Source organism: Astatotilapia calliptera, chromosome 14, assembly GCF_900246225.1.
Source record: "Astatotilapia calliptera chromosome 14, fAstCal1.2, whole genome shotgun sequence".
Taxonomy (NCBI): Eukaryota; Metazoa; Chordata; class Actinopteri; order Cichliformes; family Cichlidae; genus Astatotilapia; species Astatotilapia calliptera.
This window is the reverse complement of record NC_039315.1, coordinates 22,946,868-22,972,012: the sequence shown is the minus strand read 5'-3', so window position 1 is coordinate 22,972,012 and position 25,145 is coordinate 22,946,868. Positions and strand designations below refer to the sequence as shown.

At 41.8% G+C, this 25,145-nt stretch overlaps 2 protein-coding genes across 4 annotated transcripts in view; one reads left to right on the top strand and one right to left on the bottom strand.

Annotated features, from left to right (window-relative positions):
- smtla (somatolactin alpha) overlaps positions 1-708 on the top strand; it is a 64,493-nt gene extending 63,785 nt beyond the window's left edge. Inside the window, exon 8 of the transcript XR_003274411.1 lies at positions 448-708. The gene's annotated coding sequence lies outside the window, so the exon portion shown is untranslated. The remainder of the gene's footprint in view (positions 1-447) is intronic.
- Positions 709-2,776: 2,068 nt separating this feature from the next.
- Positions 2,777-25,145, bottom strand: part of ets1 (v-ets avian erythroblastosis virus E26 oncogene homolog 1) — a 35,315-nt gene continuing 12,946 nt past the window's right edge. The window contains exons 1-8 of one of the 3 annotated variants that reach the window (XM_026191927.1): positions 24,548-24,992; positions 13,644-13,763; positions 12,865-13,065; positions 12,502-12,579; positions 11,776-12,024; positions 9,851-10,111; positions 6,119-6,237; positions 2,777-5,938 (exon numbers count right to left, since the gene is read on the bottom strand). In XM_026191927.1, the coding sequence (XP_026047712.1) occupies positions 5,723-5,938; positions 6,119-6,237; positions 9,851-10,111; positions 11,776-12,024; positions 12,502-12,579; positions 12,865-13,065; positions 13,644-13,763; positions 24,548-24,614 (1,311 nt within the window). In that variant the 5' untranslated portion in view covers positions 24,615-24,992 and the 3' untranslated portion in view covers positions 2,777-5,722. Of the gene's footprint in view, positions 5,939-6,118; positions 6,238-9,850; positions 10,112-11,775; positions 12,025-12,501; positions 12,580-12,864; positions 13,066-13,643; positions 13,764-24,547; positions 24,993-25,145 lie in introns of those variants that run through there. The other 2 variants (XM_026191928.1, XM_026191926.1) reach the window with 2 other exon arrangements.

The window sequence follows — 25,145 nt, the reverse complement described above, 5'->3', positions numbered from 1 at the left end:
GCATTTAAATGTGTACTACTTTAAATCAAAAACAAATCTTGTAATTTAACCAGTTGACATGTTACAGATTTTAGATAATACATACATTGCATTTGCATATATTGCAGTCATTATTATTCATACATTTGTAAATGTAATGATGAAGCAATAGCCTTCGTCTGAACACAAAATGGCTCGACGGTTAATTGCAAGTTACTTTAGAACCTCAAAAAATGGAGAAATGATCTAATATCCTTCCGAGACTGACAGGTGTTACACTTCTCACTTTTCTGTCTCAGTTTTCTGTTTCTCACCTTGAGACACTGCTTAAATCAGTGGAAGGTTTCTTTGAATAAGGCACAAAAGGGGAGAAAGAAGAGTACTGTGTCTGCGTGAGCCAGCTTTGTGTCTCTGGATGAGGAAGAGGTGGGTATGAGTAGTATCATAATGATTTGGATTTCGTTCCAGGTCTCTTGGAACATGCACTGTCTGGTGAAGTATTTTAAAAAGCTGCCTCGTGAATGTGTCTGCTTTGGATCATCAGCCCAGTCAGAGAGAGGGAGGTGGAAGAAGAGAAGACCCACCTGCGTAACCTCAGCTTGTCCTCTGCCAAGAACACAAAACACTGATCCAAGAGAAGAATATGGGTCTAATTTTGTCAGAAGACAGCTCTATCATATCATGAATCTTATCACTTTACTTTTTTTTTTTTACATGGCAGTCTATTGTAAGGAGTACAACTGTCAATATAAAATATACTTGTCTAAATAAATACATTTAAACTCCCTGAAATAATAAAAATAACATATCAAATAAAATAAAAATACAAAAATATGTTTAATGATTATTTTTGTAACTTTAGCTTGTTATAGTGGAGCCAAACAGCTGTGGGCAGCAGGCAACAGCTTTGCATGTTTTTTATCTAGAGTGGAATTTATTAGAAGGGTTGAATGAGCCTCAGTGTGTTGGTTTCATTTTTATGTCACCTCATCAGTGTGCACGAAGCACAATTGTTAAAACTCAGACACACTATGGACGGAATGTATTTCAAAGGGAAACGATACGCCTCCTTTGAAGCACCACAGCAATATGTACAAAGGATGAATGTGTTTGACAAATTTGTACCACTATGACCTTGAGGTTATTACAGAATCAGGTCTTTACTCAAACAATTTTTCTGCGCATCTTTTTTGTTTGTCTTCATTAGTAAATCAAAACTATACGTTAATAAACACATCAGGCATACGCTTTTCGGAGACTTTATTCGATACCCCCATTTGCCTTCAGAACTGGCTGAACTCTTCATGGCATAGATTCAACAAAGTGCTGGAGACATCCCTCAGAGACTTTGGTCCATATTGATATGATAGCATCACACAGCTGTGGATTTGTTGGCTGCACATCCATGATGTGAATCTCCTGTTCTACTACATCCCAGAGGTGCTCTACTGGATTGATTGGATGATTGTGTTGGCCATTTGAATGCAGTGAACTCACTGTCATCTTAAAAGAAAGCAGTTTCAGATTATTTAAGCTTTGTGAGATACCATGAAGCAGCCACCAGAAAATGAGCAAAATGTGGTCATAAAGGGATAGACATGCTCAGCAGCAACACTCAGGTAGGTTGAGGTGTTTAAATAATGCTCAGCTGGTGCCTAAAGTGTGCCAGGAAAATATCCCCCATACCATTACACTGCCAGCACCCTGATCATTTGAGGTGAGATTGATCCACATTATTATGCTGTTAATGCCAAGTTGTGATGCTACCATACAAATGTCGCAGCAGGAATAAATTCATCAGAACAGCCGACGCTTTTCCAGTCTTCTACTGTGTGCTATTTTATTGAGCTTATGTGAGTTGTAACCTTAGTTTCTTGTTCTTATTTGACACAAGTGGCACCCAGTGTGGTCTTCTGCTGCTCTAGCTCATATGCTTCAAGTTACAGTATATTATGCATTGAAAGATATTCTTCTGCATGCCTTGGTTATAAACAGTGGTTATTTGATGCTTTCTGAACAATTTGAAGGATTCATTTTCACCGTTCTGTAGAAAAGCCCTGAGATGGTGGTGCAGGGAAAACCCCAGCAGATCAGCATTTTCTGAAAACTTAGACCAGTCCGCCTGTTACATGTTTCATTCAAAGTCACTTAAATCACCTTTCTTCTCCATTCTGATGCTCAGTTGGAACTTCAGCAGGTCAACTTGACCATTTCTACACGCCTAAATACACTGAGTTGCTGCAATGTGATTGGTTAATTAGATGTTCACTTTAACAAGCAGTTCAATAATTGTACCTGATAAAGTGTGTGGGGTATGTACTTTGACATGATTAATAGTTTCTCTTAATTTCACTTCATATTTTACAAAGTGATCTGCAGATGAGTGAAAACTCTAAACTAGGGCTGTTATTTTACTGCCCAGTTATTGTGCAGTATTATCACAGTGACAATAGCACAATATCTGGAAATGCAAACAGCAATATTAATAACACTATGATTCAATTTCATCATTTAGTTGTTGTTTGCTGTTCAAGAACAGTATTGAAGCCAAAGTATGAATATAGGGAGCTGTAAAGAGACTCTGCAAATCAAAGCACGTTACTTATATACATACAATATTTCCATATATTTTATTTTCAATAATGGCATGCAATCCCTACATTTCCCATCCATACTCTCATTGAACTGTGACCAAAATCTATATTTAAACTATATAGAAAAGTGAAGAAAATCACTAAGTAGGCAGATGGTTAACCTTTCATGTGAACTTTCACAATAAAAACACCACACACAGTGATAAAATCTTTCTTCACATATATTTTATAACATTTTGAAGTACATTAAGTACATTTTGGAAATAGAAGCTACAGTTTATAAAACCTTTCCAGCAGAAATCATTGATGGGCCAGCATCAGCCTTTTTACCTCTAGCAGACAGGTCTATTTTCTATATAAAAAATGAATTCAAAAACAAAAACAAAAAGAAATTAGCTACATTATTTTGTCCTGCGCTACCTTTAAATTCCCATGAAAGCACCAGCTGTCTGCATCTCGTCTTTTATAAAATATAAATTATTGAAAAATATTCAAATGCTTGTGAACTAAATACAATAAAAATGATCTCATAACAAAAATACAAAGACACTATAAAATATACAAAAAAACATCCAAAATAACAAGTTTTCCTTCTGAATCCATTCCGAGATATGCATATGCCACAAAATATTGTTAGGTGTACACTTGCCTGACTAGGTTTCATTAATACATAAGACCTGCAGTAGACTGTAGACTCTGACATTTAACAACAGTATAATTTCCTGACAAAGTAAATGTCAAAATATTAACATTTTAGGTAACAGAAATGTTTTCTCCGAGCACATTGATCTTATGAAGCCAACCATACTAACATTATGACGTTTGTGTTGGGAGGAAAAAAGAAAACATTTTTTTAATACAAACAGATAAAAAATAAGTCTTTTAAGCTCACTTTAATACAGAACACTGACATCAGAAAAATACCTGAACAATACCAAAGAAAAAAGAAAAAAAAAAGAGAGAAAGAAGATTTTCAAAACACTGGTGTGAACATATGCAATAAAGGAATGAACATACAGTGCAGCTTATTCCTGAACCAACTGTTTAACTTCCAATTCTTTATCTTGGATAAGGAAACACTAAGCCAGTGCTGAATAACAATGGACAAGCTTGTTACCAGTTACACAGTATGAACGTATACATCATCTCTTACCTAAACTCAGCCGGTATCCAAAATCAAAAATGAAAAGAAAAAAAAAAAAACATCAGCAAAGACGTTACTCTTTGTCCTTAAGCTGTGTGCTTTCTGACGTATTAACAAAAGATAAAAGACGACATTTCACGAATACGTGAGAGGTTTCTGGTCCCCATCTCCTAACGTTGTGGGTGCACCGTGGCCAAAGACCTCACATGGGCTTTGGTTATTATTCCTGCTTTGTCTTTTGCTTATTTGTGTAATCTGGGTCTCAGTAAAGCATTATGAAACAGAATCTGTACAAATAGACATCTCAGAAGCTATTTTCATCCATATGGGTAACTTTCAGCTACTGTAAACAATAACATTGTATTCTAATATAATACTCAACTTTGGCATTTCCCATAAGGCTAGTGTACAGCCACTGTTCCCACTGTTTGGGAGGAAACTGTTGCCAATTTGCTTGTAACCAGTCATTCATTTCTGAACTGAATGTAGATAAGTTGCAAAAGAATGTAAAATTGAAATGGAAGCCTCTGCCATCCGTCCTATATTTCTCAAGCAAGTTAACTTGCATCACTTGTATCAACCTGTCGTCATCAGACATCACGAGAGATCACCTACATTATCCACATCACCCATCACCTTCATCTATCCTCTAAAGTTTCAGATTCTCTATAGTCAACATTTATAGTCAGTTTTCCTATTACCTGACCTGCTTTCCTACACTGTACCTTCACACTATACTACCCTTCCTTATGGCCAAAACGTACAACACATTTGAAAGAGAATTATGCAAGATAACATCAGCAAACCAACTTGCAATTTTACTCTCTAGGCAATTAATATGAAAACGTGTCTAAAAGTAAGCTTACATGGGCAGTGAAATGAAATTATGCATTTAATCTGCACATGAAACAGCTCCTCTTACTCCTGAATTTCCCCATATAAGATTGTCTACAGTTTGCTAATACTGGTGGTATATGCAAAAAAAAAAAAAAAATGCACGACTTTCAGTCACAATATGCGTCTCTAACGAGGTGGCAAACATGTACATAAAGGTGAACGTGTCAGTTTCAAAAGCAACGGCTACTTTCAGTTGTCTTTCAGACACTCTTGCTATGAGTAACCTCACCAGGTCTTCACACTCTACAAAGCAAGGGGCCAGTGTCTATAGTGTTGTCTGATAACGCATCAGCACATTTCAGTTGAAAGTTCCTTGAGAACAGACGAGTAAAACTTGGCATCTAATGTTTGGTTCCACTGTAATACCGTCACTGAGAACAATGTGAAAAAATACCCTTTACAACACTTATCCAGAAGATGTACAGCGACTGTTTTGAGAAATCGGCATTAGTATGGTGGCACAAGCATAAACAGCAATTTAAACCAGACACTTTTTTTTCCCTTTTGTTTTTTTTTTTGGTCCTAGCTGAAAAAAGTCTGTCACTGCCAAAGGGAAAAACAGTAAGCATGTATGCAAGTATGAGATTATACCTTCCTCAGTTCAGTTCAGGTTTTTTTGGCAACCGTTTTCTTAGCAGGAACTTTCCGCTTCGTTTAGCCCAACATTTTTATTGTCTCTCTCTCTCTCTCTCTCAGTTCTCCCCCACTTTGCTACTTAGTCAGAACAGAACCTGAAATCTACCCGGTAACGCTTTGTCTGCTTTGAGCTGCTAAATGACACCAGTATAAGTCACTCATACACACATACACACATGCGTGCACACACACGCACCTCAAATGCAACAGGGTAAGAATACAGGTTTTAGGCTTCTGCCTTCGGTTTTAAAATTATGGTCTGAGAGACAGGAGCTCAAAGTTGACAAAGACCACAGTTATTCGTTTAAAAAAAACAGCAAAAAAAACCCAAAAACCAAAACAAAACATTTTTGGTCCCCAAAATAATTGGTTTACCAATTCTATTAAACAGTTAAGACCACTTTATGAGCCTCAGTCCAAGTGACTCCTTAACTTTTTGTCTTCACTTCCTTTTTTATTCTTTCAATCTGATTCACTCGTCCGTATCAGGCTTTACATCCAACATTGCATGCAGCTCCTCGGGAGTGTACCCCAGCAGGCTTTTCAAGTCACAGACAAAGCGGTAGACATAGCGTTTCCCAGATGTCTTGTGGATGATATTCTTGTCATAGTAGTAACGCAGGCCACGGCTCAGCTTCTCATAATTCATCTTAGGCTTGTTTTTTCTTTTGCCCCACCTTCGAGCAACCTGAAAAAGCACAGTGAACAAGCCTGTCAAGATGTGCCAGAAACATTAGAATACATACTTTTGTTGAAACTTGCAATTAATTGAGCTACATGGAACAAGCAGCCATCTTGTTCATCTGGCTAACTACTTAAGACCTCCCAGCACGTGTGCTAGATGACCAGTGGGGTCGCAACCTCTCACCTCATCTGGGTCAGAAAGCTTGAACTCCCAGCCGTCGCCTGTCCAGCTGATGAAGGACTGGCAAGACTTGTCGGTCAGTAGCTCCAGAAGAAACTGCCACAGCTGGATGGGGCCACTGCCTGCAGAGCAGATGGGGGTGGAGGGGGAGAAGGTGTTCGTTTAAGAAGAAGAGCTATACACACTGAGAGGACACATTGTTGTTTGTGCAGATGCCAGTTGCTGTGGGGATTGATTGAGGTGAGGCTAAGTTCAGAGCAAAAGAGCTCCTGTTGTTGGAAAATGCTCCCAAGTCCCATAGTCTGCTCAACATTTTATCGAACTAAACTAGTATATTTCACATAACAATACGCCGAATCTAGGAGATATATTCCCATCAGTCCATGTGCTATGCAGAATGTGTTGAGGAACAGCACTGTCTGTACAATGTCCTGTCTGTGATAAAAGTCACGGCCAGAAGAAGCACGACACTAAGTACTTATGCTATATATGAAAAGTGTTACATATTCATGCTAATTATTCACTTAATTTGAAAAGAGGAACAAAGTAAAGCTTCTAATCTGGGTCAGACTGAAGTACAGCAGTGGAACTAAATGTCGTCCCAAGCACAGAAGTCCCATTCATCATGTATTCCCTTGTCTGCCAGTTGCCCTGTGCAGTATGTGAATTTAGAGTGAGAGGCTGTGTCTGCAAGAGTTCCACACTGATGAAATCACTATTTTAAAAATAAGAAGGGCTGCATTTAGGCTTCAGCAGCACATCTACTGTACTTGAATAGAGTCTGTTTTAAGAAAGAGAGCAGTTGCCAAGTTCAATGCAAAGTTAAGAGGGTGCATTTTTCCAAGAGTAACATTAAATGAATAAACTAGTAAAACATCATTTCAATGTCAGAGCAAAAAGTGTATTAGAGTTCATGGGAAAAAAAAAGGAGGGAAAGCAGAACAAAGGCGATAAAAAAAAAGCCTGGTTTTGTCTCTGAACTAGATTCACTGCAGTGCACTTTGATCGTGTGGTTTTTTTTTTGTTTGTTTTTTTTTTTTCAGCATACACATGAACCCACCCACTTTTGAGGCTTGCGTGTTGAAATCACACCTGCCAGTGCAGCACACCGCCTAAGCAAAACTGGAGCTAAGCAAAAGTCACCTCTCTCGAGTGCCTCAGAAAACCAAACGTAGCCTTTTTGTAACAAAAACAAAAGCGTTCAGGGAAACAGACGTGTGGGTTGAACAACTCGAAATTTAGAGCCCTCTAAGGCCTCGCAGGGACTGAAGAAGAAGGTGCATGACAGCAGCCATTCCGAGTTTGGAAAATAAGTGGCTCCGCAACATCGGGTGTCACTCATACAGAAAGCTTTGACTCGTGTTCCTGCTGCAGTAACTGTGAGCCCACATAAGGGTAATACCAGAATCTCGTGCTTTCACGCCACAATGTAGGCAACCCTTTTTAAAATATGTTAAAATCTTTTCACAATGGGGCTCACTGAACAAGCATAAGGTTGGGGCTCGTCTTCATAACGATAAGTATTGAATCCATGGCAATATGAGTCTAAAACCTATATGGCTATTTAAAGGACGATAATTCAAAGGTGTGGATAAAAAATTTTAAAGGCGAGACCAGCTAATATTGACTGGCGAATTACTATTTTTTACAACGTTGCAATGCAAAAGCCCTCTGTGTGTACGAGCAAATACATGCAATAGTGAGACAGAGAGCGAAATATCATGAGCCAAAATGAGAGTTCGCTATGTTGTAAGGTGGCCTGATGTTATTGCAGACAGAGGTGTAAATGATGAATTGTCGCAGGAAACCACGCAGATGGCAACTGGAGCCTTATCTCCCTGCAGCCTTATCAGGTCCCCTGTCCTCGTTACAAGTGTCACCTGTCACCCCGTGACTTAAACAGGAAGTCGAGCAAGAGCAAGCTGTCGAGCTGTCATAAACACTGTTTTGGAATTGTACAAGAGGTTGTTTCTTTATTTTGAGGGATTTCTTTTTTCCAGATAGAGGTCTCTTTCTCTCTCTTGCTCCCCCGATCCTTTTTTTTCTTCTTCTGTTTTTATTCACCCACCCACACATGCACATGGGCAAACACAAAAATGCTTCCATCTTTGAAAGACCACAACTCTCTTTGCACTACTCTTTAAAATAGCAGGGTCCAGAGCGGCAGTTAGAAGTTTTTGGTTGTTGTTTTTTGTCTTAAAAACTGGAGTGTTGTGGCATTATTACCTTCATGGTTATAGTTTCATAGTCAAAACAAGTCTCTTCTCACATTAGGCCGAAAGCAGCTGCCATGCTTTCCTTACAAGTACACAATTTGGAGTTGAAACATGCAGTACATAAAAAGACAGATTATGAAACTATGCAACTATGACTCGTTTATAATATGTTTACGCCGTGACTGCTTGCAGCCAGTTTGCATTGCCTCTGCTGGTTTAGCGTGCAGGGAGAAAACAGATTTAGATCATTCTAGAGATGCTCTGTGCCTTGGTCTAATCCATTTGGTTATAAATTCATAACTATGTCGTTCCAACATTTCATAAATGACTTATTGTTCTAAAGGTGGCTCTTGAACTAATGACCATACAGCTGACCAATTAACTTGTGCATACCAACTTTGGGGCACTCTGCAGAGATCTGATGTATGCATTGTTTGTGACGTTGGAAAATATGCTTGGATTTCCCCCTTTTTCCAATACTGGCAGTCTTACTGCCATGTGACTGTAATTTAAACAAGACCGAAAAAGTCCCAAACACTCTGTGAAGAGTCGATTCAGCGTCAGCGTTCAACTGTGTCAGTGTTCAGCTGTGTTTACAGTTCAGCTTTAAACTAGAATAACTTGAATTAAACCCCTTTGCAGGGATTTGACTTTTCTCTTCGTATGTTTGGCAATTGACATTAAAAGACAGCTAACTTGAGGCCAAAAAAACAGAGCTATTTATGTCATCTTTCTTGATTCAAATTAACTTAAAAGTTGTATTTATGGCTCAGTGCTGATAAACGGTTAAGAAGTAGCAACAGCAGCAGTTGGGTTTCTTTTTTTTGCACCCTTTTGAAACTAAAAGTCATGCCAGATGCTAAAATAGTGCATTTGCTGCACAAGAGCCTTTAAAATATCTCTCCATCTTACTGAACTTGAAGAACATACATAAAGGAGCTTTTTCAGCATGCATGAGTGAGAAGATGCCTCATGAGATGAAGAGATAATTTTACTCTGCTCTGGTGTTATGTGCAGGCATAATTTCTAAGTTTCACGAGCGTTGCTAGGACGACCTGGAAAAAATAGGTTGAGATGCGGGCTGCCGATAAGAAGAAGGTAGATGAGAAGACAGAAAAGAAGAAGAGAAAAAAAAAGCGAGAGAAAAAGAAGTGAAGTAAAAGGAGGCATGAGTAAAATCTGTTTTATTTCCTGTGATGTGCATAACTTGGGTTGCCTGGGTAAAAGGTGTGCTTTTTTTCCCTTCTTTGGTCTAAAAGTGTTGCATTCAGGCACCACAAGATTTGGCACTTTTGCAGAGCATCAACAAGTTTGTTACACCACATTATACACTGCATTTTGTGCCCTACAGAAGTGTTTATATTAAAATTATATTCACAGAAATCAACAATCGGACTGGTTTTCCATAAACGTCTACCGTTTGCATGCACGCGATCAGAAAAAATACATATAGACCAATATTACTCTTTTACTGTAATGACTGCATATAAATATAAAGTGTGATTTCTAGACATCTTACCTGTGTATCCTGCCAGTGCTGCTGCTGGGATGACGGGTTTGTCCTTGCTGAGGTCTGAGCGCTCCCTCACATAGTCTTTAAAGGTGCCCTTGGGCTTGTGGCCATGCAAGGCAGCGGGGTAGTCTTCTGAGTCAAAGCTGTCATAAGACGGTACCCGCTGCAGGCTGCTAAATGAAGACTGGCTGCTCCAGGACTGGGTCAGTCGGTCGCAGCTCTCATAGCTGTCAATGCTCTCAAACGAGTCCTGGCCACCAAGCTTACCTGGAAGGGAAAGGGCGAAAAAAAATTTAAAAATTGGCAAGAAAGCCATTGTTATGTAGGTAGAAACTCTAAACTCACATTACTGTGATTTCAAACTCTGACATTGTTTGTGGACAAGTTATATGATATTAAAATTTTAGCATTTAGGCCAGTTTGATGATGGCAAAAATCTTAAGATGATTCCCGTCAATGTTGCATTGATGTTGGCATTGCACATTAGTGATTACTCAGTTTTATAGCATTATTCAATTTGTCACAGTCACACACAGGCTATGTTTTTTTAGTCATCCCAAGATGAACCAAGTCTACCACAGCCTGATGGAAAGTGACTTTGGACTTTCAGTAAGAGCCAAAGTTGAACCGATGGAAAAGAAATAAGTGCACTCGCTATATGACACAGATAGATTCTATGACAAATCACTATTACCTCCAAAACTGTCGGATGGCGAAACTTGAACAATAGCAAATAACTCTGAATTAATTGCGAAAACCTTGCTGAGATTTGACAAAAGGGACATTAGCCACACCTTAGAAGTAAATTGTTTTGCTCCTCACTAAGCTATAGCTTATTGCTCTGTACAGTGCCACGTCCCTCCATTTCACACCTCATTTCACTTTCACAACCAGCATTTGGGTTTGATTTTAAATGGAAGACATTCACAGAAATTGCCCCGCTATTTTTGGCCTTGATGACGATAAGAGGAGTCTTTCAGTGGTAAGCCATTAACAAATGACAGATAATGCCATGCCGCTATTGATGCTGAAATCTTCAACTGGTAAAATTGGAGCCACATGTGGATATCAATTGTGCTACAAGATACTTTCCCACGTCGGGAGAGCACAGTTCAATGCGCAAACACTTGGTATGTGTGATGCATGGGGATTGGATCTCAAGCTTTGCAGGCAAATGCTTAAAGCACTGGATGGAGGACTCGTATGGTTTACATGGCACTTGCTAATAATTTATACAGCTGGGGATTTGGGAGAAGAAAAACCCTAGCTTTATGGGTAACGGTCTAAATCATACCGCTAATTCCTCTGTAAACTATTGCTGGGAGAGAAAACAAGCTCGAGCATTCAGAAAAGCAAACAGTTTCATGAGAAAACCCCACGCTAACTGAGGATGACACCTCTATCTCCTTACCCAGAACCCTAAGGTTGCGCCGAAGAAAGGAGGCCAAGAAAAACAAGAAAGAGAAAAAAAAGACCTTTTTTTTTAAGGTTACACCACTTGAACTGTTTTACATAAGGGACATGCGGCAAGAACAGAACACATTGTGGCTTTGGTTCGTGTATCGCTCTGACAAAAACAATAGAGTTTTTTTTTCCCCAACCCAGTCTAGAGTGTACAAGTCGGGTTTGCTTGAACCACAAGCCAACCAGAAGGCCTGCTTTTCTTCTCTTCTAATACTTGCACACTGATGTGGCATGACAAGATTCTGGTAGCTTCAGCACAATCACACGCAGGCAGACACCCATAGAAACCTTCAACTTTTACATGCATTCAGACAAACTCAAGCAAGTGCATGTGGTAAGCAGGTAATTAGAGCAAACCTTCTGAGTAAAATGTAAATGCACCACATTTTCACTGCAAAGCTAGTCCCACATTCTTTAATGTCTCCTCAAATCTCAGCCACATACTTATGCATTGTACGATCGCTCACCTCTGCTGAGGCGTCCCACGCACATGTTGTCAGGTGACACCACCTCTTGCTTGACAGAAAAGTAGTCTCCCGGCATGCCGTTGAGGGCCGTGTCCCGGAGGATGACCGCAGCAGGGTATTCACTCTCATATTTGAGGGTCAGCAGTTCTTCTGAGCTGATGGGATGAAGTGTCTGGTAGGACTCTGTGATGAAGCCGGGCTCTGAGTATTCAGAAGGAGGGACACACTGAGCGTGCTCAACACCATAGCCTGGAGCAAACAAAGGGAAATGAGTGTAGATAGAAAGCAGAGAAGGAAGGCAAGCAAGGAGCAACACAGAGGAGGAAGATCGATCTTAAAAGGAGTGGAGTCATTATCCCTCTTGTGCTGAGCCGCCACCGAAGTTCTCGGCACGTGAATAGTCCAAAAGAAAATATAGCCCTGAGCACACGGGAACAATCTTGTAGATTTTCAGCAAGACATATTGATTGAAGCTAAACTCAGCAAAAAATTCACAGTGATGCCACTGTACGTGTGGTCACTATTCATCTACAGCTGCAAAGATGCACTGAGGATCTATATCTAGGAAATAAATCCAAGAAAAAAAATGTGTGTGGGGGGATTATTTGCTAACGCTAACCAACTTGCCACACTGAACCACCTTATCTACTTCCTCTATTTGGATTCCCTTTCATATTTTAATATTTGTTTTCTTATGCTATCAGATTGACTGTGATGAATACTTACTGACAAAGTAGTCTGAGGTAAAGCGGGATTCCTGGAAGTTAGAGTTGAGTCCATTCATGGGGTAATGCTTTGTATCCTCTTCATGAAAAATAGATGGAGAATGAGAATCAGTGACCTCATCATTGATTTTATGTATCGTGTAACTGCATCCTGCTCTATCAAAAATTAATGACCTGAGCTAAATCGTGTCTTCCTGTTTGGCTCCTGTTACAAGAGCAAATACCAACAGTCCTAAACTGGAGTAAGCAGTGATGTCAGCCTGTGTAGTGAGAGCTTTCTTATTTGACTCGCATCACAAAACTGAGACTTTTAAATCTCTTAAACTCATCTGATAATCAGAGGATAACCATCTTACGCCGTTACCTTTTTGAAGCATTTCCAAATGCTCCCAAAGGATGTCGCCCACAAAGTCAGGCGCCAAGTCCAAGAATCGCTCCTTCCCCATCGCACACAGGCTGGCTCCGTTGATGCCAAACTTGTCAAAATCGACGTTCTTCAGACTGAATTCGTTCACGGTCCACGTTAGCCACTCGGCCACGTGCTTTTCTGTCCACAGTCTAGGATCTGCACAGGATTGCAAAGAGTGGCAGTTACTGTTAAACGTCGACAACACCATCCAGACACATTTACTCAAATATTCAGGTCAGCTTGTGAATGATACAACAGGACAGATTCTCATTTTTTGCAGTCTGAGCTGGAGCCAACTTTCACTTAATAACCTACAGCAAAGTGGGAAGCTGAAGTGACTGTAAACCACAGTTGTAATGAAAAGCTAAAAAAAAATCATAATTTGCAGATCACATGGGTTGCTTTAATTGCTTCAGTTTTCAATGCCATCTCTTTGCTGTCTGTCTCTGTGTCTCAATTCTTGGGATGTTGCAGTCAGTCAGTCTGCCTGGACTGAATATATATAATGCAACGCCATTTCTGGAACAACTGGGCGTTTCCTTTTCAGTCAGTCTTTCTAAGAGGTGCTTTCTCAGAATCCTCTGAAGAAAGCCGAAATGTGAAAGAACTGCAGATGTGTGCGCCTGATATGTGACACACTGAGGTATTCTTAGAGGGCTGGTGCTGCAATTTGAGTTTTCAAAAGAAAACATTAACAGGAACTAATGACAGCAAAAAGCAGCTGGTAGTCTTACCTTTGGGAATACCCAGTCGCTGCTGTTCCTTTGTGAAGCCACTAAAGGTAGCCTTCAAAGCCTGGGACATCATCTCTTTACTTCCTGGAGTTAGCAGGGGGACATCTCCACACTCGGGATCTGCAAATCACAAAGAAGAATATTTATTTTGAGTAACACCAGCATCTGTTAGACTTGAAATCCAAATGACTAATATTACATGCTCCTTTCACTCCTATTGACAACTGAGGCTGCGGCAGTGCATCCTGTATTATATTTCATGCCGATAAAGCTCGCTGAATGGAAAATTTAATTGAGACAAAGAGGCGGCGGGAAGAGTCCTGTGAATGTGCGCTTCGGTTAGACATTGACACAGTTACGTGCGCGTGCATCCACGTCCACACAAACACAGCAAACATTTATATCTACCGTGATCAACAACATGGTTCAACAATTACATTCCGTCTAGACAGACACTGTCTCCATATCGGCTCCAATCTATTGAAACAAGGACTGTCACAGCTTTGGCTCGAACCTGTTTAAAAAGTAAGGGAGAGCCATGTCACTGTGTGTATACTGTGTTGGTAAACCCCACATTTATTATCTTCTACCTGTACATCCTGGGTGGGAGAGTGGTCAGTGGCCAGTGCTGCCCATCAGCGACACTATCACCTCTGCTAGCCCTCCTACCACGTCGCCCCGACACAGTGGGCCTACTGTCACAGGACCCAGCGCGGGGTCAAGCATTCTCACAGGTCAAGGGTCGAGGGATGAGGTGATGATGTCACCGCGGCTGCTGGCGAGTGACTTGGAAAGTCGGGGGTGGCCCGTCTCGAGGGGATTCAGTTACACACTAGGGTTACTGTTCTCGGCTCACAGCCAGTGGGCAACCAGTGGGACACAGAGCTCCCTTTGATGGCTTTAAACAGTGCCTGATGACTCGCACTCATCTAATTAGATTTACTGGGCTGCAGAAGTATGGCGATAAGGGGGCAAAACAGAGGATATGATGAGGAGGAGAGAAGGGGAAAGACCCTCTGGCCTCTAATATAAAAACAGACTAGTTAAAAAAACAAAAACAAAAAAAACCCCAGCAACCTAGGCTCAACTTGTAAACAGCCACAAAAAAAGAACCTAGAGTTTCAGTTAGGGCATATTTTATCGTTTAAATCTCCAAACCGTCCACACACATTTGCACAGCACACAATTACATCTGTTATTATCTGTTACTGTGCAGTAAAGCTTAATGTCACTTTCTTGTGTACTCAACTTTTTGGGGGGGGGGGGGGGGGCAACGTGCATACGGCAAAACTTAAAAACACAGCAGGTCAGCTTAGGTCTCAAGTAGGTTAACATGCAAACACATAAAAAAATCAAAGAGTCAGCCAGGTCTTGATTTTGGTGGTGAGTCTATTTCTTTAGATCATTTTTTTCTTTGTCCATTACATGCAATTTCAAATCATTAATCCTAGATCACAGAAAGGCTTGTCTTCAGGGCAAACAAGCTGTGAGGAGTGGGTGTGTCACACTTGCAGCACCGCCATGTGTCAAACCCAGATGTTCTGGCATCTCCACTGGCTGGTGTTTTATCTGCCAGCAGTATACTAGAGCAACATACAGTTCATGCTTGTTTTCACCACTGACGTCGCGACCTTGTCTGGAATGCACAGCAGCTTACCCCCCCCGTCCCTACTTCGCCCATGTAACCAATGTCTGTCTGGCTGTTTGTAAAATTAGGTTTCCCAGTTTCTGTTTTTTCGGTCTTTAGGTCGTTTTTTTTCCCCCTTTTCTTCCCCCTCTCAAGCTTTTTTGCAGCAGACTGGAGAAAAAAGACAGAGGAGCTCTTTGCTTCTTCCTATGATTCAATTTGGGCTGTAATAATATAGTCTGAACAAACAGAATGTAACCATTTCAGTCAGAAGTGAAGGTAAAAGGTTGAAGAGTTGAGAACAGCCATTGTTTTACAGTCTCACACAAAAACCCAGTTTAACTACTGTCAGACATGGCTCACACATCAAAATAAAGCTGGTTTCTCTATTTGACAAAAAAAAAAAAAAGACTGCAAGGTTGTCTAAGTTTCTACTGAGCTCGTTTTGCTTTTAAGTAGTGTTGGTAATGCAGAGAGGTACATGTTGCAAATGGCTGCAAACTGAGATGTGACCGGGGCTCAGACAGTCTGTGCTTTGATGTGAAAGCAAAGGCAAAATGTGGCAGTTTATTTAAGCTGGCTCAAGTGGAGTTTGTCTGCACTTTCAAACCGCTTACACCCCTCCCTCCACACCGCTTTTATCAACCCATCCGCACCGCGTACTTGCCCACACAGACTTGAACCCACTTTAGCACTAAATCTTCCATCAAAGACACTTAACACTACAGTGCATGAGAACTAACATTAGACACTAGAGAGAGTAAAAAGAAAAATGTGAACCCCGTCTACAAAGCATATCATTATTGGGTTGTTTTAATACTTCTTGAAATCCTGCTCAGGCTCTAATTCAAACCACAAACACAATTTAAAAAAAAGAAGAAGGTTGACTGTCAGGTGACAGTCAAATAGTGTGTTTTGTGTACATACACTACTTTGTTGTAAATTTTTCTTTTTGATCTGAGCTGATCTCCTAAAAACATGATGCAGAATGTTCAGCAAGGCTGAAAGGAGAACGCTAAACGTAACAGTGAAGTGATAATAGAGCAGTCTCCATGGTGAATGATCCATATGAAAGTTATCTGCGGCAGTGCTAATGTACAATGTGCATCCATTAGCGAGAGAGGCGAGCTTGGATCTAGACAGTCTCGAGTAAATGATGAAGTCCTGATACGATTTCAATGCCTGCGAGCCCCATTAGATAGAGAACGGTCAGTATGTACTGAGAGCTAGAGCATCCACTAGTCATCACTTTCCACATTAGACTGTGTGGGTCTGTCCGCAAAATGAGTCCCATCCACTTAGCTCATGAAATGTGGGAATGGATGTAAATCACAGGCAACATTATGGCATTTCACTGACAAGTATCTGACTTAAAAGAAGAGAAAAAAAGAAAAAGAGCTTCTGCAGCAAAATGTACAAAATGAAACCAATTTTACTAATGAGGTAAAAACCATATTAAGTTCATCTATGCTAAGAATCACTGACGAATTGAGACTGATGTTTAGTCTAGATTACAGTAAAAGGTATTGATTAGCCACTCTCCTCTTGCCATGAAATGAGTAATGGACAAGCTACTGAGTGCGACGACGATATTTCCCCCAGGGGTTCTCGCTGAGGCTGTTCCACCTTTACTGCTCTGCCCTTGTGAGCAAGGCCCAACCCAACTTTAGACAGAGGTACTTCTTTGGCACCTCAGGCTGTTAAAGTGACTCACATAAACACACATATACATATGCACACCAAATTAGTGGCCGTCTTTGCCTGTGCGCCAGAGCGTGGGTGTGAAATTGGGATTTTCACAGCCAGGGCCAAAGTCTATTGGGCTGGAATAGGCACGGATGGGCAGGGCGGGACAGGGCTGGGGAAGATAGCAAGAAAGCATCTTGGGTGGGTGATGGGTGACTGAGTTGGGTGAGGGGTGGGCAAAAAAAAAAAAAGAGCGAGAGAGAGAGAGCGAAACCAATGAATGGGAGGTTTCATAAAGCTCCCTCTCTTCTCCTTGTCTGTGGCATGACATCACAGTGGGATCGGTGCCATCTCCCAGCCTCTGGCGGAGAGTCAGTTCATTCATAAAGCCTGGACTGCTGCCTCTGCTCCGAATGATGCAATGATACAACAGAGCAGGCAACCAGACCCAACAAATAAGGGACAATATGCTTTCTATCATGCGATTGAGCTATAAATAGGCCTATAGTTTATGAGTGGGTGTGTGTTGGTGTGAGGAAGCAAGATTGGACTGTGAATAAAAAAATAAGGACAAGATCTGAAAGGTTAAATCAAAGCTGGGCTTTTGATAGCCTTTGTCAATAGCAAGGAGCCAGTACTTAGGACGGCATAGCCGTTTATTTATATCAGATTGTGGCAATTTGGGTATCCCGCTATTCGCACATCTTAGCACATTGGGGGGGGGACGTCTTTATAAAGATCTGCATAAGTCCATTTCCTGTGGCTGAGTTGCCACTTCCTGTGGGAGGTGAGGTGAATTGAGGGTTCGGGTGAGGGTTAAAACATTTCATAACAACCACTATGGGCTTATACCCTTCTTGATTATCCCTACATGCACACACGTACATATTAAACAGGATTACGGCAAGCTGTGAGGAAAAAAAACAGGAGCTCCTGGTTAATAGTTAAGAGCTTATAATTAGTTCTTCAAGGCAGACCAGCCCACAGCTGACCAGAGGTGACAGAAGTATGTGAGAACGCCTTTGATGGAGATACATATCTAGACCCCCGGTCTGCAAAAGCAGGGTCATAAACTCGGCTGGTATGAAGGGGACCCATTCAGCACCACAGAGTGATAAAGTGGTGACTGAAGGCTGCAGTGGAGCAAAAGGAGAAGAACGGGGTGGCGGTCTGGTTTTAAGAGGGCTGCTTGTTCAGTCAGCCAGACTGTTTAAATTTCCATCTCAATGCCAAGAAACCAGGAATTGAAGTGTATGCAAGGCGATGAAGCCGGCCAGACCGGCAGCAGACCTTAGCATGCTTCGAAGCAGGACAACGTCAGGCTGAAGTCCTCCCACGCGCAAACCAGTACAATCCCACCATCACAGGCAGCAGTGCTGAATAACTAGTTTTATTCTTAGATCTTCACCACTGCCTTCTGGCTGCCCTCCTGAAACACAAGCCTGTGGTGGTGTAAAGCTGCTGTACGGGACAAGCCTAGTATTGCTGACATCTGTCTTTGGCCATGAAAATAGAGTTGCCCAGGATCATCACCACCACAGACACACTGGCTACTGAAGCAGACAATAAGTCAGACTAATACCCCATAGCTGCCTTTCTGTCTTTCTTTCCTCCACTCCCTCCTTCTCTGAAATCATATTAGCCCATGATGTGAAAGTGCATTAACGCTACTGTTTATGCTATGGCCTCGGTGCTTGATATGACATTCACTTTGATCCACGCCATCACCAAGAGACACTTAACATTATTTTTCTTTTTTCTTTTTTTTTGCTAAAAGCTTGTTAGAAATTCTGTCCTAGAAAAATAAAAAATAAAAAAATAAAGAGCTTTCAGCAGGATTTGGCTCCTTGCTGCAACTTTAACTGGCTAAAAGCTGCACTGGTCTGTCTTTAACAGTGTGAAAAGGTCTGTTTTTACTTACTTAGTCCAATAAGATCAGTTCATCTTGTTTTATGCATCAGTGCATAGTGGAGAAAAAAAAAAAGGGGGGGGGGGGGTTGACAGGGAAGTGCTACAGTCCAGAGTGCAGGTGGCGCTAGCCTAGCCATGTCCAGGCTCCATTGCTGTTATAAACAGACATGGGATGCTCTGGAGGAACTGTTTAGGCGTTAAACCAAACACACGACATATCTGACAAACAGTTTACTTTCTGTGTTGCATTTTTTCCACAAAACATGGTGCCTGCCCCATTTTTAGTCCAAATTGATACATTCCGCAATCGGGTTCCTGATACACGCACGATTCATGTGGGACAGTATAAAGATGCACGTTCACACACTTGGATGGAGCCGTCTGCAACACAACCATGCTTACGGTTTGCAACATGTATGCTTGTAACGGTTGGGTCCAATTAGACATCATACATATACACATGTAAGAAGACTGTTGCTTGTTAGACGGCGAACTTTGGGCGGCAGATGGATACTTCATAAATAAATTCTCCCAAGACCGCCATGTTTTCATGTTGCATGCCTCGCATTCCACCTCTGTTTTACAATCGCCAATGTGCTTCTCACAGCTTTCTTGTTTTCCTCTAATGCGACCAAAAATGACTCGCGGTCTGAGTGGCAAAATGGTCTCAGCTCAAGAAGATGAATCGCTCTTCTATTTTGGGCTCCGTGTCAGCTCCACAGCTAATAGGAGCGTAAAACATCTGGCCACATCTTTCTTCCTTTATCTTTTTTATAAAGATATGCACGCTTTTCACGATGCTGTGAAACTTCTCAGGTTTGGCTGACTGTACTGATTGAAAGATTTAAACTAGGATTTTGATAGCTGGAAAGTTACAACTCAGGGTTTTGCAATACGAGATGGAAGTGATTTCAAAAAACATGAGACTAACGTTGCAGTTGTGTAAACTGGTGCTCGAAATATCTTATCTCACTCTCTTTAGTTCTCTCTCTTAAACACACACTCACATAGACAAGCATACATAGACAGGGTGTGACTCATTTAGTTAAAGGATGACTGGACGTACGGGGATATCGTGCTGCTTCATTTGACAATGTGACTGGTCATGATTAAAGCAATGACCAGATCTTGTAAAATTCCTGCTGGTGATTCAAAATGTGGTCACAGTTACCTTGAAACCACACATAAAACAAATACACGTTGCAGAGCAACAAAGAAGTGTCTGCAATAAGAACTTACGTGAAGCAAAAATAACAATGGTCTACACTCCCAATTTCTACGACAAAATAACAGTGATGAAATGTTTAATACAAAAAAAAGTACTCTAACTAACACAGCCCATAAAACACACACTCTGGACATATGTCTTCCATTTGACTGTGTCGCTCATTACAGGCATCGCAGAATCATACTTAAACGCCAAGCAAACACCACCCCTCTCTGTCATCTGTTGCTTTGGCGGGCTGGTCGATCTACATACATCTGACGCTGTGGGTCTGATATGGGCACACTCGGTGGCTGTGCCCCATTTGCTCACCTGATTACAAAAGCAGCATGCTATGCACACCAACTCCGAAAACAGGTGTTGTGAAGCAAGCATAGACAAAAGAGAAGAAAGTGAGCACAATGTAGAGCACACGCCGAGCAAAATAAGTTATCCGACTTCGTTGTGGACAGCCGAACATCTGCACTGAAACAAACCGACTACCTTTAAAGACAGTGGACTGATCCCCAAAGCAGGCGTGTTCCTAAACCGGCCAAGTTTCCATTTTATTATAGGAAACACAGCTACTAAATGTGGAAATATAAAACAGAAACTCTGTGAAAAAAAAGATTTTCACGACAATGTAGAGATCCGTGGGCAGTTGTTGAAGGCCTTTCTGGACAGTGAAAAGCTAGTCAGGGTTCCCCGTCATACTAGTAATGAGGGGCAGAGGACTGTGATAGCTGTAAGCTAATCAACACCGGCGCATAGCCAGTGGCGTGTGGTGTAGCAGGCGTCTAGTCCCATGACTCAGGGATTACAAACTAGGAATGACTGGGGATGGGACAAAGTGCATTCACCGGGAACTCACTACAGTATATACCACATCAAGGGCATGAGAGAAACTCATGTGGCCAACAGAAAGACATTGAAACAGAGGGAGAAAGGGAAAGGAGGGGGGAAGAATGCTAGTGGAGGAATTGAGTCAGTGGGTGGGTGAATGACTGAAAAGAGTAACAAAAAATGCTTTTTAATGCTTTCTGTTCCTCTCTCCTTTGCTTTGGTTGTCGGTGTTTTTATGTAATGCAAATAAAATCAGAAGCTGCGAGAAAGGCATTCTAGCCTTTGTGATCTCTTTTGCTTTTATAGCCATTTACTGTAGCCTCATTGGCCACACCTTGGTAGCTCCTCAACCCCTTACTCACCATATGCTTATTATTTAGTCGACTGCTGTCTGTGGAGCTAGCACGCCTTTTTTATGACTAAGCTTTATAAGCAAATATTAAGGTGTGTAGTCACGAGGGAAGCATCAAGAAAGACCCACGCACCATAACGGTTTTATGTTTCTATGGGCAACGCAACAGATGTAGGAACCAGTGAATGGTTGGCTGACTGGATGCGGGAATAACCCATTTAATGAAACAAAGTGGCACCACTGTGCAACACTGAAAAGAAAGAAAGAAAGAAAGAAAGAAAGAAAGAAAGAAAGAAAGAAAGAAAGAAAGAAAGAAAGAAAGAAAGAAAGAAAGAGTCATTGTGAAAGCCAAATTGTCACAGGGAGTCCCATTGAGCAAACTGATATCTGTTGCCCTCTAGGGACAGTCGAATCCCATTCAAATGAAACCTCATGTTAAGTAGGTGAGGCTGGACTAAAGTTTTGATCTCACAAACTAGATAGTTCGACACGCCAGACATCAGAAGAAAAACTGACCCGTTTGCTCTGTTTGGCCCAGTTCATTGACAGACCACATCAAGAGAAGCACAGATCACCCAAACAGTGTTTGCACAGCTGCTAGCCAGCCACGCACACTCAAACACTGGCATATATTACACTGTGCTACTCAAGCAGTGCTGTCACAAACGCACTAAAGAAAGAAAGAAAAAAAAAACTTATGTAACTCCCTCATTCCTGACTCAAGCTACTACTCCTCTCCACAGTGCACCAACATGAGAGGAACCATGAAAGAGAAAGTAGGTGAAGTCCTTCTATGAGTCTACTGTTTTTGCCATGGCCTGTATGTGCTTGTGCATCTGCTGCCTTTTTTAAAGTGTGGATTTGGATGCCATATAAGGTCTCTCGGAAGAAACGTCAGAACTGCCAGTTACAACAAAGTGCAGCATTTTTGATCAGATAAACCTGAACCTTGCCAAAGCTATTTCTATGCTTCTATGCATACCACCCAGCAGGGCATATTCACAAAACATTCCTGTCTTTCACTGAACCTCGACCTTCAGGCCTGGCAGAGACATAAACAAAACAGGGACTGCTCATTCAGGTCTAAAAACTGTATTGTAAATAATTAACTCTGTTGAATATTAAATCCATCACTGGGCAGCCATAATAAATGTTTCTCAAATGTACTACAATGCGCCTGGTGAGGTAATGTTCTACACTATCTTTCAAATTAGTCTCTGTAGAAGTTTCCTCGTGGCTAGAGAGTGCTTTCAGCAACAACAACCCCACCGGCTGGGTCACAACAAAGTAAGCTTGGGGTGCTTCGAAGTGAATCCCATAACAGTGAAGTAAGCGGTGTTATTTTGGGTTTACCTCTGCGCGAATGACTTTTAAAGAGTTACCTCTGCTGTCACTTCCGTCAAAAAAAGAAAACAAACAAAAGAGCAAGGTGGGCTAGAAACCACTTAAGACTGTTAGCAGGGTGTGCATGCATGTGCAGTGTGTGACTGCAGGTGTTATTCAAAACAATGCCATAGACCTGACGGGGCTAAAGCTGAGCTGCCATCACCACTTGCTGCAGAGGTGCTTCTCACAGTAACAGTCCAAGAACTTGACCTGTGTGGACTACTTTCTTTCAGTAAGCTGTAAGCAAAGGGCAAGTGCAACTTGGTCATGCCTTTAAATTTGTTATTTCTTATCAGGCTGAAGAACAGCCTTGGCCATTGGTAGTACATCTATCTTGCGACTATGGTAACACCAAGAAGTAAACAAGAACAGTGTGCGTGAGTGTGTGCGTGTATGCATGCGAGAGGGAGGTGAAGAAAGGATGTGTTTGTGTGAAGTTGTGAACTGCTCCTTGGCAGGCTTGGCTTGACCTGAGTGCACCCAACTTAGCGTAAGTAGGAGCGAGAGTTGCGAAATGCTTTTGCAAGATTGTGCTACGCTTTGGCAACAATTCTGCAGCTGTCAGCAGAATTTGCGACTTTTGTGTGATGTGCATGTATGAATCTATGCTCTGCAGGTATTGACAGCAGGGAGAAGGCGGTTAATGTGGTGAGTCACAGCCCCTTAGTGGGTCAGCACTAGCAATTAGTATCAGATTTCCATGATGCATCACTGCTGCTTGCTACTCTGCTAATAGGTTCTCTGCACCTGAACTGCAAAAGCACAGGGGGATTGGTTAATGTAAAAAGCTGCTGAATGCAAATCCTGCAAACGTGCCACCATATGCTATGAAAAAAAAAGATAAAGAGAGAAGTGAAACCACGCAAAGGTTTAAACCCCAACACGAAAACAGCTTACAGTTGCGGCCTCCCCTGCCTGCGCCCTGGACTACCCCTGGAGTGATCCAAAGGGTTCTGGGCAGTGGAGTTAAGAGAGAGGCAAGCCTCAGCACTGCAGATTCATCACCTCAGCCTGCCTCTCCTGATTTCTGGAAAGTCAGTTTCAGCCACTAAAGGAGGAGGTGGTGGGGAGGGAGGCAGAGAAGAAAGGGAGAAAGAGGAGGCAGTTTGGTTGGTGGGTGAGGGGAGGGGAGGGGGTTATTAGGCACCACTGCCTGTCTCCCATGCCGGCTGGGCAATATGCCTTGGATTTCTCCAGCATGGCATGGAATATATGGGTCAGTGTTAGGTGAGATCAAAGCAGGATTAGAGAGATAGGGTTACCATCTGTACAAAAAGAGGAAATGTGGCAAAACTTAACTCGGATAGCTGTTCATGCTTGAGATCATCAGAGAACTGTCATAAAACATACAGCGTGTCTTAAAGTGGCAGCTACACACATGCATAAACAGTAAAAGTCACACTGCTGTTTGCATGTACTAGTAAAAATTGCCAATGCTATGCAAAGCAGCATGCTTTGTGATGACTGATCATAAATGTAAAAAGTCCAGTGTCCTAACTTTTTTTTCATATTAGCACATCATCACATCTGAAACAGTCACACCTGTCAGAGCCGGATTTCTAGCAATACGGAGCACACACACACGCACGCATGCATGTATGCATACAGTACAGTCTATTGCAAGACTCTAGACCCTCAGGCATGATTTCATCTTTCTCAAGTCTTGCCTGTAGAGTCCAATATTGAGCAACCAGCAGCGCCTTCATCAAAGAAATGCGTTCAGGACGTTATGTCCCTCTCTCAGCTCATCTACTTGTTCTCGAGAATTAGCAGCGTGCTTTACTGTGAGCGTAATCCGGAGACAGCCGCTTGTGTTACAAAGAAACATTGAGGAGTAATGTACAGTAAGTCTCGTGTTAGCTGTCAAAGCGCTCAGAAGAGTTGAGATTACTCACCGTCCATTTTTTCAGCCTTTATGATTGTTAACGTCGGTTTCATATCGACAGCTGCCGTCATGATCATCAGATCAGCGTGAATTAATAACGCCGCCTCCCTCTTTAATTCTAACACCTCCAAAAGCGCAATATATTTCAAAGGAAAAAAAAAATCTTCTCCTCCTCCTCTGGCGTCCCGATCAGTTCTTGATTTTGTAAAAAAATATATATTTATATATATATATAATATTCTCCTCTCACACTAAAAAAAAGAAATGGAAAAGAAAGAAACGATTCAGATTCTTTTACTCCTAACTTATCTTTCTCCCTCTCCGGTACACACACTCCCTCTTTTCCTCGTTCTTTCTTACTCACTCACTCACACACTCACTCACTTACTCCCTCCTCTGTATCTGTGGCTATGGGCGTTGCATTTGTGAAGAACCAGAGTGCGACGACAGAGAAGGGGGCGGTGACTGGGAATAACTTGCTAGCTGATTCACAATTCAATTACAAGGACCCCCCCCACCCCCCACCCCACACCCACCTCTTCCCTCTAGACACCCCCCCCCCCCCCCCCCCCCCACACACACACACACCAGCTCATGTGAAAGCTGTT